The 13,648-nt window shown below is 40.2% G+C and overlaps 2 protein-coding genes across 2 annotated transcripts; one reads left to right on the plus strand and one right to left on the minus strand.

Moving 5' to 3' along the window:
* Positions 1 to 238: 238 nt before the first annotated feature.
* Positions 239 to 1,513, plus strand: LOC115956766. The gene has a single exon (XM_031075063.1). It carries the CDS (start codon positions 239 to 241, stop codon positions 1,511 to 1,513), a length of 1,275 nt encoding a protein of 424 aa, XP_030930923.1.
* A 10,701-nt stretch (positions 1,514 to 12,214) lies between these two features.
* LOC115956767 lies at positions 12,215 to 12,745 on the minus strand. The gene has a single exon (XM_031075065.1). It carries the CDS (start codon positions 12,743 to 12,745, stop codon positions 12,215 to 12,217), a length of 531 nt encoding a protein of 176 aa, XP_030930925.1.
* Positions 12,746 to 13,648: the final 903 nt, after the last annotated feature.

A 13,648-nucleotide genomic window follows, 5' to 3' on the forward strand; every position in this document is an offset into this window, starting at 1 on the left:
AGTTTGGAATTCTCTGTTTCGGAAGAAAAGACTAACTTTATCATCGGAGGATTTGTGATCGGTCAACCCCAGTCTCCTCTGATCTTTCGTTTCTTCTTTTCAGGCCCTTAACATCATTACAATCCGTGCTATTCAACCTGGGATTTCTTAAATATTATCAGTCGGCGTCATCTGTGGGAAAGAGATTTGTTAGACTTTATTAAGTTTTACAATTCCTTTCTCAGACAAGAAGGCTACAATGGTTCGAACTAGATCGAGGGCTATTAGCCCAGGCCATCAAGAAAGCAGGGACGCTTCTAGCCATCCCCATCCCCATCGCAATCGTCAATCTGCACCTGCCATGCAACCATCCTCTGTTTATGTCCAATCCATGGCAGCTGCTATGGCAGAGTTAACTCGCCAGAACCAAGAACTGACAAGGGAGATTCATCTTAGGAGGCAACGGTATGAAGCATATAGGGAAGAACAATACCAAAACCAGGGAGATGAAAAAAGTGATGTGCTTGAAAGTCAATCAAGGGGCACCACATCAAGAAGGATGCCACACTTGGAGAGAGAGATTGACCAGATGAGGAAGGTTATGGACGAGATAAGGGAAAACATGAGAAGAATGAATCTTGTAGAGGATCTAGTTCACCGTATAGATTTCCCTTTCACAGCTTCCATCAATGGTCACCTCTTGCCTCCAAAATTTAAGATGCCTTCTTTGGATTCGTACGATGGAGCGCGTGACCCGTTTGATCACATTGCTACTTTTAAGACTACAACGCACCTTCAGGGAGTCCCCGACGAAATTATGTGTAGAGCCTTCCCTACCACCCTCAAAGGTCCGGCACGAGTATGGTTCAGTAAAATACCCCCAAATTCGGTAAGTTCTTTCGAAGAGTTAAGTAAGTTGTTTGTTAATAACTTCATTGGGGGACAGAGATACAAGCGCTCTTCGTCCAGCCTATTGACCATAGAACAGGGGGAGAATGAAAGCCCGCAGTCCTTTATCACTCGTTTCAACAGGGAAGCCTTGACGGTGGATGATAAGTTATTACTAGCGGCCTTTCACAATAGGGTTAATTTTGATTTATTCATCCACAAGCTTTATACAAAGGAGCACCAATCCATGGTTGAACTCGTCCATTCAACCCAGAACTTTATGAATGCAAAAGACGCGATCATAGCCAAGAAGAGGAAGAGAGCTAAAAGAATGGATGCAAACCCCACACACCACTCCGAGCAAGTCCCTCGACCAAAAAAGGGATGGACAAAAGATAAAAAGGACCGGGATGGTAAAAGGGCTGGTCCTTCAGCACGGAGTCAACAATACACGCCACTAAACACACCACTTGAACAGGTCCTTATGCAAATCAAGGACGATCCTTCCTTGAAATGGCCAGAGAAAATGAAGAGAGATCCCAATAAGTACAATAGGAACAAGTATTGCCGCTTCCATAGAGACCATGGGCACGACACGGACGAATGTTACAATTTAAAACAGCAGATTGAAAATCTTATAAGATAAGGAAAGTTGAGAAATTTCCTTGGACGAGAGCATAAGGATGAGAAGTTGAAAGGGAAGGTAGAAGAGACGTCACGCCCCCCGCTTGGAGAGATTAGAGTTATTATAGGAGGAAGCTCAGCCGGTTAGTCGTCCAAGTCCAAGAAGACGTATCTGAAAGTAGTGTAGAATGTTCAACTCTCTGGACGATCTCCAAGGACGACGATCACAAATGAGCAAGCAATCACATTCACGGACACGGACGCTGAAAGAGTTCACCACCCCCATGATGATGCTATTGTTATTACTTTGCTAATTGTCGATTATACAACTAGAAGGGTGTTGGTGGACAACGGAAGTTCAGTAGATATTTTATATTACCCTGCCTTTCAGCAGATGAGGCTTGGACGAGACCAACTTCGTCCAGTAAATTCACCCTTGGTAGGATTCGGTGGAATGAAGGTGCAACCTGTAGGCACTGTCACACTACCTGTTGGCACTGTCACACTACCTGTTATGGTGGGAGCATACCCACAACAGGTAAACAAGGACGTGAATTTCTTGGTGGTAGATTGCTCATCCTCCTATAATGCCATAATTGGAAGACCAACTTTAAATAGTTGGAAAGCAGTTACGTCTACTTACCATCTGTCAGTCAAATTTCTAACGGAGCATGGAGTAGGACAAGTTCAGGGAGATCAGCTGGGAGCAAGAGAATGCTACTTGGCCATATTGGCAATGGACAAGCAAGTTTAAACGATGAATATTGAAGAAAAGAAAATGATGGCTGAGCCCATTGAAGTGTTGGAAGATATTTCTTTAGATGAGAAAAACCATGAAAGTTCCACCAAGGTCGGAGCAGATTTAGAAGAGAGGATCAAAAAGGACCTCATCTGTTTCTTGAGGAAAAGTATTGATATATTTGCTTTGAGTCATAAAGACATACCGGGTATAGACCCTGGTGTCATTACCCACCGTTTGAATATGTATCCTTCCTCTAAGCCAGTACGACAGAAGAAAGGGGTGTTTGCTCTTGAGAGAGACAATGCTATTAAAGAAGAAGTGCAAAAGTTGACCGCAACGAAGTTCATTCGAGAAGTTTATTATCCAGACTGGCTGGCCAATGTAGTAATGGTCAAGAAGGCAAATGGTAAGTGGAGAATGTGTGTAGACTTTACCAATTTGAATAAAGCTTGCCCAAAGGATACCCATTGCCTCGCATTGACCAGTTGGTAGATTCCACTGCGAGACACAAGCTGCTTAGCTTTATGGATGCTTTCTCTAGATACAATCAGATAAGGATGAATGACGCAGATCAAGAGAAGACATCCTTTGTCACAAGCCAAGGCTTATTCTATTATAAGGTGATGCCCTTCGGTTTAAAGAACGTTGGGGCAACTTATCAGAGGTTAGTTAACCACATGTTTCATCCACAAATTGGGCGAAATGTAGAAGTCTATGTAGATGACATGCTGGTGAAGAGTCAGGACGAGGGAAAGCATCTAGACGACTTGTAGGAAACGTTTAACACACTCAGGCAGTATAACATGAGGTTGAACCCCAGCTAGTGTGCTTTCGGAGTGTCATCTGGGAAATTCCTATGGTTCATGGTGTCACATAGAGGGATTGAAACAAATCCAGACAAGATCCAAGCAATACTGAACATGGAACCTCCACGGAATGTCAAAGAAGTCCAGTCTCTTACCGGACAAGTTGTTGCCCTCAACAGGTTTGTCTCTAAAGCTACTGATAAATGTTTGCCATTTTTTAAGGTACTTAAAAAAGCATTTGAGTGGACAGAAGAGTGTCAAAAAGCCTTCTAGGACTTGAAAATCTACCTCACTACGACTCCTTTACTAAGTCCATCCGTGCTGGGAGAGGAGTTGTATTTGTACTTATCAGTTACTCCGCATGCTGTTAGTTCAGCATTGATAAGGGAGGAAGGAAGAGTGCAAAAGCCTGTGTACTAAAAGTAGAGCACTAAGGGGAGCGGAAGGACGATATCCGCTAATAGAGAAGCTGGCTTTTGCATTGATAATAGCTTCCAGGAAGTTAAGGCATTACTTTCAAGCTCATTTCATCAATGTCATGACCAATCATCCGCTCAAGAAAGCAATGAACAAGCTAGAAGCTGCAGGACAACTGATCCAATGGGTTGTCGAGTTTAGTGAATTTGATATCAGATATCAACCAAGGCATGCAATAAAAGTTCAAGCCCTTGCGGATTTCATTGCAGAGTTCACTCCGAGTTATGAAGACTTAAGCGAAGTGGAGAATAGAAAGAAATGGATCGTCCATGTGGATGGATCATCAACACAACATGCAAGAGGAATAGGAGTTGTTTTATTATCCCCGAAAGGAGATAAACTGACGCATAAGGTTCGTCTGCAGTATCAAACAACCAACAATGAAGCTAAGTATGAAGCCCTTATTAAAGGGTTGGAATTGGCCAGATCTGTAGAAGCAAAATCAATACTCGTCTTAGGAGACTCTCAGTTAGTCATAGGCCAAGTAAATGGGACATGTGAAGTCAAAGAAGAACGAATGAAGAAGTACCTTAATAAGGCGGTATGCCTTGTAAAGAAGTTTAAGGAAGTTGATTTCTTTCAGATCCCCAAAGAAGAAAACATGGAAGCAAATACTTTAGCAAAAGAAGCCTCAACAAGTGAAGTAGTGGACGAGTTTGATGAAATTCAATACCTGTCTAGCATAGACTTTCCAGAGGTGCATCAGATAGAGGGAGAGGAAAATTGGATGACTCCAATAATATCATACTTGAAAGACCGAACGCTTCCAGAAGGAAAAGACAAGGCCAGGAAGCTTAGAGTCAGATTAGCCAAATACGTCCTCATGAACGAGGCGCTGTATAAAAGGGGTTTTTCATAACCTTATCTGAGGTGTTTAGCTCCGGAAGAGGCCAACTATGTATTGAGGGAGGTTCATGAGGGAGCATGTGGCAACCATTCAAGAGCCAGGTCACTTGTCCACAAAGTCATCCGCCCATCCCCAAGCAAACGGTCAAGCTGAAGTTGCAAACCGATCCTTGTTGAAAATCATCAAGACTAGGCTTGAGGGGGCAAAGGGAGTATGGCTAGATGAATTACCAGGTGTTCTATAGGCGTACAGAACAACGGTGAGAACCCCTACGGGGGAAACTCCTTTCAAGCTGGCATATGGAAGCGAAGTGGTCATACCTGCAGAAGTGCATATGGCCAACCACAGGGTGACGATGTATCAGAATAAGGATAACGATGAGCAACTCCGTTTAAACCTCGATCTAATAGAAGAGGTAAGGGCAGACGCGGAACATAGGACAACAAGGTATAAAAACCTAATGGCTAAGGGGTATGATGTGATGGTGAAGCCGAGGCGATTCAACATAGGAGACTTCGTCCTGAAAAAGGTTTCTTTGGTAACCAAGAACCCGACTCATGGGAAACTGGGGCCTAATTGGAAAGGACCTTACAGAGTTATCAACTATAAAAGGAAAGGATCCTACTACTTGGAGGCCTTAGACGGGAGAAAATTGGAACATCCTTGGAATGCTAAGCACCTGAGGAGGTACTATCAATAAAAGCACTAGTCTGGACGAGTGTTACTATGGACGAGCTTGGAGCTTGTTTGTCTACTTATATTCTACTTATGTTTAATAATGCAGCTACTTTATTATTTGTGTTGTGATTATGAACAAAGTTATGGATATGTTTGTACTTATAAAACTCTCTGTGAAGGCATTTGCTTCTAAGTATATGCCTCGTTTGTGAACAATATTTATGACATGTACATAATGTTGTGTGAATCTTAGTTTCTATGCTATTTTCATACAAATTAGTTCACAAGATGGCTGAACAGTCCAAGACGAGAAAATTCTCTGGATGCGGAGATGTAACATCAATAAGCTTTCCTAAGGGCAAAGCAAGGCATGCTCGTCCAAGTAATGGACGAAGTAAAACCTTGACTTCCCTGGGCAAAACAACAAGTTCAGAGAATGTTAGTCCATATAACGAATGGGATAAAGTATAATGCACGTCCAACACATGGACGAGAAAATGCATAAGCAAGTGTTTAACTTATTGATTAAGACGCATACTAAAGCAATCCAATTTATGGACGAGTGCAAAGTTGTCTTATCTTCATGAAAGGTGAAAACTAGCTAAGTTTAAGGACGAGTAATGCTGGTAATCACCATTTCACCAAGACGAGTTATACTTGTGGAATTCAAATACTATTTAAGAAGGAATTACTTCTATGGACGAGTAAAAATTTGAAACAAGATAACATCACAAATAACTTTCATCCATACCATAATAGAAAAGAAAGTCAAGCAATTGTTTAAAGGTGGACAACCAACGTCCAAACACCCTTGAAAAGTAAAGACAATTGTTGATGGCTCATCCTAAAACTATGGACGAGATTAGTGTACTTGAATTACAGTGATAGGTCCCAAGACCAAGGACCAAACAAAACTTAAGAAAAATACATATAAGAATATAAAGATGAACAAAATATTAAAAGCTCGTCTTCAAGTAAGAGGGGCGTCAGTATTATGGTCGTTCCGGTGTGGCTGAGTTGTAGCGTCGTCCTCTATATTGACGTCTCCTGAACTCGTCTAGAGAAGGGAGCTTGTAGGAGCACCACTAAGATTGAGCTTAATAGAACTAAAGTCAATGTCAGGGAAGTTTTCCACAGAGTCCATCCTGAAGTCCTCAAACCCAGCTACATAGTTGGTATCCAGTAAGTCTGTAAACTGCTTGGATACCTTCAACTCCGCAACTGCGTCTTCCTTGGCTTTCTTAAGAAGAGCACTCAGCTCATCATTCTTCTTCTGCAAGTGGTCAAGACGAGTGTCCTTCTCCACAACATCAGTCTTCAGCTCTTCAATTTGGTTCTGCAGCTCCTTTGCCTCTTCCTTGGCCTTAGTAGCTATCTCAGCCCACCGTTTACTCTCATCTTTCACCTCCTTGATATTTTTCTCTAGCAAGACCCTCGTCTTGTCCAAATCAGTTGCTTGCCTGGACGCGGCGATGAACTTGGGCATTGACTGAGTCAAAGTTTTGTTAGAGCAAAAATATGTTTACCTTGCTAACAAGACGAGACAAAAAAAGGGGAAAAAGAAAAAAGCTTGCATACCTTGAAAAGGTCATGAACGCCAGAATGCTCAAAGTCCTTCAAAGACATGTAGCAAGCTGTCACATCCGCATCTGTCACAGCCATCCCAAACCTTTCCCAAGCTAGATCCTCATTCCCAATAAGATTTTGAGGTACCTGGTGGGAAGGCTGAGACGAGGAAGGCGCCTTGATTGTGGACAGGGCCTGCATAGGAGGATCCTTGAATTCTGGATCATTAAGTATCTGAACGTCCTCAGGCTCATGGATTGGGACAGATGGACTGGAATGGACGGTCTTAGGCTTAGACGACTTATTCTTAGCTTTTTTTTCCCTGTGCCTGCTAGGGAGGTTCCCCAAATTAACTCCTAAGGACAAACTCTTTCTTTTGTCACCTTCTATTGGATGAGGTTAGGACGGTACCTCCTGCCCAACTGCCTCTTTCACAACTTCTTTGCCTTTGTTCTCCTTCATTGTAGCTATTCCTGAAAAGAAAGATTTAAAATAAAAATAAAAATAAATAAAAAAAGAGAGAGGGGAAGAAGAGAGAGGGAAGGACGACAAGAAAGCTTACGTCTATGGACAGTGAGCTCGTGTGCAAGGGATTCAGCGGACGGTTTAGGACCTAAACCCTAGATGGCAAGACGTTGAAGACTTATCAAAGAATGAAAAGCCCTGTCAGTGTATAGACAAGCCTTTTGAATTTGCTCGATGTAAAACCTGCTTAAATGAGGTCGTCTAGCAACTATAAAAAAAAGAGAAGAGAATGAACATTATTAGGTAACTACCTACAAGAATAAATACAATACCTTCAAGACAAAGGTTCCCTAACTCTCTTGTGTAGGGAGGAAATGGGTCTTGAAAAACCTCGAGGGGGCATCCAGCCCAGAAACCTGAGACGAAGAAGAACTCCGTCTTCCAGTTCCTATGCGAGGTAACTATGGACTTAATCAACCTACAATCCTTCCCTCTAGCTGTGAATTAATAGAAGCCAAGGGATTGATTAATTTCAGAAGGCTTATAACAGTAGAGGAACTTGTCCACGGTAAAAGGACGGTTCCCCTCAAACACCTCCCTCCACAAAACTTGCATAGAGACGATTAACCTCCATGCATTGGGATTGAGTTGACAAACACCTAAACCTAACTTGGTAAGTAACTCTCTAGCAAAAAAATTTAAAGGTAACCTAAGTCCACCTAAAAGATAGACTTCATAAATACCTATCCCAAAATGTGGCTGACAACACCACTCCCCACGAACTGCTAATCTAGGTTTAATGTCGTCTGGGATTTGATACCACTTCTTAAGTAAATCCAATCTCCTATCATCCGTCTTGGAAGCTATTCCTATAGCACAGCTGTACACTACCTCAACCTCGTCTTGAACTGTGGACGAGGGAGCACTCATACTAGCCTAGGATCCGGACTTAGTCCTTATCCTAAGTCCTTCCTGGAGAACCTCTAAAGGAACCCCAGGAACACTGAACGTGTACTCATTCGTGGTGTTTCCTCCACTACTACTATTGTTATCACTACTATCACTAGAGCCACTAAAACTACTAAGGTCATGATATTCGTCTATGGCTTTTTCCACACTATTACTAGACAAGGAAAGAACGGTCTCAAACATTTTTAAGAAAACTTAAAATCTGAGGACGAGAATTAAAAAGTACCTGAATCTAGACGAGGAAACTAAGGATGAGAGGACACTTCTATACAAGGCGCTAAGAAGAGGAAGCTCAAGGAAGGAAATTTCAAAAATGTGAAGGGTACTGGAGGAATTCTACTATTTATAGGCCATAAGCTTAGGTATCTGAAACGACGCAACCAACCAAAAGGTGACACGTGGCATACTCCTCGAAAAAATAACTAGACGCGACTGTTTACCAATGAGATTGTGACACATGGCACGCCTAGTGCTGGCATTAAATATATATTATGAGAACAGCATTAAACTTATCCTAGAGACAACCCATGGACAAGGGGGCAACTAATGGTGTCTAAAAATAAACCAACTCCATATTCGTCCATAGTGGTCGTCCAAAGAAGGAATGACAAGAAACGAGCAACTCTTCCTTTGTCCATAGAGGTTTTTGGATGAGTTCGTCACGTCCATTCTACCGCTTTGGGATGACCTTCTGTCCATCATTGCTTAGGACGAGCTCAACAACGGTTGTAGAACAAAGGAACATAAAAGATAACCGCCATGGCAGTTATGAAGGTGTACTCTAAACTTTCCAAACTCCGTAAAGGTAGGGGAGTTATTTAACGGATAATCGTTTCCTGAACCAATAAAAGCATGAATCTCTGACAATCAAAGGTAAGTGTTTTCCAAACACAATCCCCATAAGTTTGGAATTCTCTATTTCGGAAGAAAAGACTAACTTTATCATCGGAGGATTTGTGACCTATCAACCTCGGTCTCCTCTGATCTTTCGTTTCTTCATTTTCAGGCCCTCAACATCATTACAATCTGTACTATTCAGCCTACTGATTTCCTAAATATTATCAATATTCTTTAAGTAATACTGATCATATTATCGTTATATCAGTTTGTAAGTTTTTTGTCATAAAATTTGTATTAGCTTTAGCATTTTTCATTCATTTAATGGAGATTAGGTTGCATTTCTATTAATTCATATTGTTTTTTTTTTTATATAAGAAAATGCTAAATTTACTATAAATTTCATTACAAAAAGTTTACAAATTGATGTAACAATGAAGTGACACTTTAACAAAAGAATAAATGAGTATTGAATTATTTCATGTGATTGGTAACATGTCAATTTATAGGATTTGTGTAATAAAATTTGTAATATTATAGTACAACTCTAATATTTTAGACTTTAAGAAGAAAAAAAAAAAAAAATTATTGCCCCCATGTTTGGGGGCCTTTCCATGTTAGGGGGTCTTAGGCCATGGCCTAGGGCCGCCCCAGCATCAGACTACGAAACTCAAATGGTTTTCTAAGTCTTTTGATAGAGGATGGCAATGGCCAATGGTATGTTGATTATTGGGGTTGCCATCAAGCTAATTAAGTGGCGAGGATTCTACACATATATGGTAAACATTTGTCTAAATTTGGTTCAAATTCCTTTTGATGATGATGATGAGCTCTTGATTTGTCCATGGGGACTGGGGAGTTAAATCTTATTGCCAATAAATATTGATAATTAGCAAGAGAAAGTAATTCATTAATTGTACCTTTGTTCAGCAAAATGGGGGAAATTATTGGATTGTCCATGGGGACCTGTTTTAATACTCAGTGGAGATGGTGTCTTCTCCTCCTTGCCTGAAGTTTCAGCCGCAAATCGCCATAAACCCACTCCTTCTCATCTCAGCCGCCATTCCCAAGAATTTAAGGGATTTAGTTTGTGTGTTTATTTATTTATTTATTTCCAATCTTTCACCTTGTTTCTAAGTATTGACACTTTGATGGCTAAGTCTAATTCTTTGGCCTAGTTATTTTCCTTTGGTTTCTCGTTTCTGTTCTAAAAATTTCTTCTTTTTTTTTTTTTTTGGGCTTGATGAACTGCAAATATATTTGAATATTTTAGTTCTTTTACCGAATCATGAGTCCAAGCATCTTGTATTTACGAAATAGTACATTTTTGAAGTTGTTTAATGTTTGGTTTGCTGGCTCTCTCTCGTAGAATGTTGTTTGTATTTGTTATTGACATGTGCTTTGTTAGTTTGGTTCTCCTTTTAATGTTGTAGTTTTGTTTTAGTTCTTCAGCTTTGTTGGTGGTCTCGCATCAAGTGGTTGGACCTAAATTTTGGGTTGTTGTTGGCTTTATTCTATTCTTGTTTTGTTGTTGGTTATCTAGCTTGTTTCCAAAAAAAAAAAAAAAAAAAAAAAAAAGGAGTATTGTTTCAATACTACATTTTGGGAGGTGAGGGAATTCCCCACCCTCCCCCCCCCCTTTTTTTTTTCTTTTGTTGTTTTTTAGTAGGGTAATTATTGAATTTTGATTTTGTGTGTTATATATTGATTTCTTGAGATGCATTTTGTGCTTGTGTTCTAACTTCTAAGTTTATTGTTTGTCAATTTTATTTTATTTTTTAAAATAGTCCTGGTTTCTAAAACTGTTGTTGTCCTTTATCTTTATTTACTTGTCTTAATTCTTCTCTCTTTGTAGCATTCCATCATATACAGATTGCATAAATAACTTGGAGGGCATGTTGTCGGGTAAAATTTGCCAAATAGTAGTCTTTTAGAAAAATTTTTGCTACATAGCATGCGGATGAAACATTTTAGTAAGTTGGACTGTTTTTGGAACTCGAGTTTAACAAACTCGATTTCCAACCCATTCCCTCTTTAGATGAAGTCTAACATGGACCCAAAAAGAAAAAAAGGTGGAACTCGAGTTCCATTTGTACAGAACTCGAGTTTCTTAAACTCGAGTTCCATGTGAAAAATCTTGGAACTCGAGTTTCAGAGACTTGAGATCCTTTTTTTTTTTTTTTTTTAAACAGTCTAACTAACTAAAATGTTTCCTTCACATGCTTTTTTGCTAATTTTCCAAAAAGATGCTTTTCTGCAAATTTTTCCCACGTTGCTTTGTTTCTATTGTAGCTACTTAGGAGAGTGCCCTGTTTCTTTTTGTTTTGGGGTTAAGGCACTTGTCTAGTCTTGTGTTTTGTTATTATTGTATCTGATGTGAGACTACTAATCTCTCTCATGTTGCTTGGCATTTGATTTTGTGGCAGCTGGAAGCTTCAATGGATTGTAGAGTGAGCTTTGATACCAAAAAAACTTGCATAACAAAGAGTGAGGCAAGTCAAAGTAATCTAGCTAAGAGCCATTGGAGTTCACAGTCAAGAAGCAAGAGATACATCAAATGTGGAACTATAATGTTATTATGGCCTTGTAATCAAACTTTATATTTTAGTAAGAATCTTGTTATTATGGCGGTATGGCCTTGTGATCAAAGTGTATATTTTAATAAAGTTCTGTTCATCTTTTGTCTACTTTTCTCTTGGATCAAATTTTGATATAATGCAAGACATCAAAATTGTTCAACTTGAAGTAATTACTCAATTCTTTATAATACTTTATGAACTAATAGTCAGGTAAAGAATGCATATTCCTTTGGTTTCTAGTTTCTTTAAGACAAAGCATAAATAGGAAAATCTATCATACATGAGTACATATTGATTGCAATGATTTAAGTTTTTTTTTTTTTTTTTTTTTGATATGATGATTTAAGGGCTTTGACTTTTAGTGTTTATAGTGCAAAAAAATTATCCAAGTTGTTCTACAAACTAGAATATATCAAATTTGATTTGTTGCTAAAAGCCTAAAACTAAAAATTAGCCTTGCCAACTTCAAAATACCCCGACTTCAATCGATCATTGAATACTTCAAAGCCTTTTTTTGATAACAAATGAGCAACATTTGGTACATAAAGCTTGCTTGGTGAAACATGAATCCTGATGGCTGCTGAAAAATTCTCCAGTGCTTGGCTTTTCATTGGAGGCCACAATACTTCAACCCACACAGTAAGACAATTTGTATTAACCATAAATAGTTTGCCCAAAAAAGTTTTCTTCTTTTTGAGAAACCAGACTAGAGGCCTAGGAATTTTATTCAAGAAACAGCCAGTAGGCCCAGTACAGATTAATGGACATCCCTTAACACAAGTGGGACAATGTCTATGGGAATATCCTCTAACCAAACCTGCATACCTAAAGCTGAGCTCGCTTTCTTAGCTAGCGCATCAGCTACTGAATTGCAAGTGCGTGGCACATGCTGAAAATCTAGCATCTGGAAGCCCAAAACCAATACACGAATGTCATCTAGAACAACACCATAGGTGGCCAATTCCCCAGATTCAGTGGTAAGTGCATTGATGATCACCAATGAATCACATTCAAATACAACCCGAGTCAAGCCAATTTCACTTGCGAATCGTATAGCTCTGTGACAGGTTAGGGCCTCCACATCTGCTACAGATTGAGGTAGGGGAATGGACATTGACAGTGCTCCTATTGCTTCCCCAGCACAGTCACAAGCCATCACTCCTATGCCAGCTGTATTGGATGACCTGAATATTTCCGCATCAAAATTAACCTTATAGCTGTTAAGATCAGGGGGACGCCAATGCTGTAAAACACTTGGACCTGTGGGCGCTGAATCCTTATCCTCCATCTGAGCTGTACGGTATTCCTGAAGAGTATTGACTGCTATATTGCATAACTTGTGGAGTGGATGAACAGGCTTCCCAAAATGGCTAGCATTTCATCTATTCCATAGAAGCTAGGCGATGATTGAGACAATCTCCATTCTAAAGTCATCCCGAAAACCCAAAAATCTGGAGAAAAGGTCGCTAAAAGACTCTGGTTGAGGTGAAACATCATGGTAAAACCAACCCATTGATCTCCAAACACATGAAATTTCTTTGTAGAGCCAGAGGGCATGAAGAGGGTCCTCAGGTTGTTCTTTGCAGCCTTCACAGGTTGCTGTTGTGGCAATGCGGTGACGCTGAAGATTCGCCTTAGTTGGTAAGGCATTTTGACAAGCTTTCCAAACGAAATGCTTCATTTTATTTAGAGTGCGAAGCTGCCAAATGCTTTTCCAAAAACTCCTCTGAGACTCCAGATTTGAGGTACTAGCATTAGAAGCTGAATCACAAGCAATAAGCAACTTATATGCGCTACCGGTAGTGAACATACCAGATGGGGTAAGCGCCCAAGTGATTTTGTCAGGGGGAAGCCTTTCACTTAGTGGAATGCCCATGATAACAGAGACTTCATGAGGCAGAAACAGCTATTGCACCAAGCTAGCTTTCCACACTGCACTATCATGATCAATGAGTTCGCTAACCTTAGCGTCAGGTGCCAGCTGAAGGATCAGAGATACAACGGACCTGCTTGACTGTGCAGGCAACCATTTATCCATTTTTATACGCACTGATTCCCCATTTCCAATACGCCACACCATCCCTTTCCGGATCACATCTCTCGCACTAAGAATGCTTTTCCACACATAAGACCCAACGCTTGAGTCTTTAGCCTCTAAGATAGAGCAATTCAGGAAAAATCTAGCCTTAAA

This window comes from Quercus lobata, chromosome 8 (assembly GCF_001633185.2).
Source record: "Quercus lobata isolate SW786 chromosome 8, ValleyOak3.0 Primary Assembly, whole genome shotgun sequence".
Classification (NCBI taxonomy): Eukaryota; Viridiplantae; Streptophyta; class Magnoliopsida; order Fagales; family Fagaceae; genus Quercus; species Quercus lobata.

Excerpts from the sequence above, each read along its gene's own strand:
- LOC115956766 (XM_031075063.1), top strand. The coding sequence starts at position 239 with ATGGTTCGAACTAGATCGAGGGCTATTAGCCCAGGCCATCAAGAAAGC.
- LOC115956767 (XM_031075065.1), bottom strand. The coding sequence starts at position 12,745 with ATGGAGGATAAGGATTCAGCGCCCACAGGTCCAAGTGTTTTACAGCAT.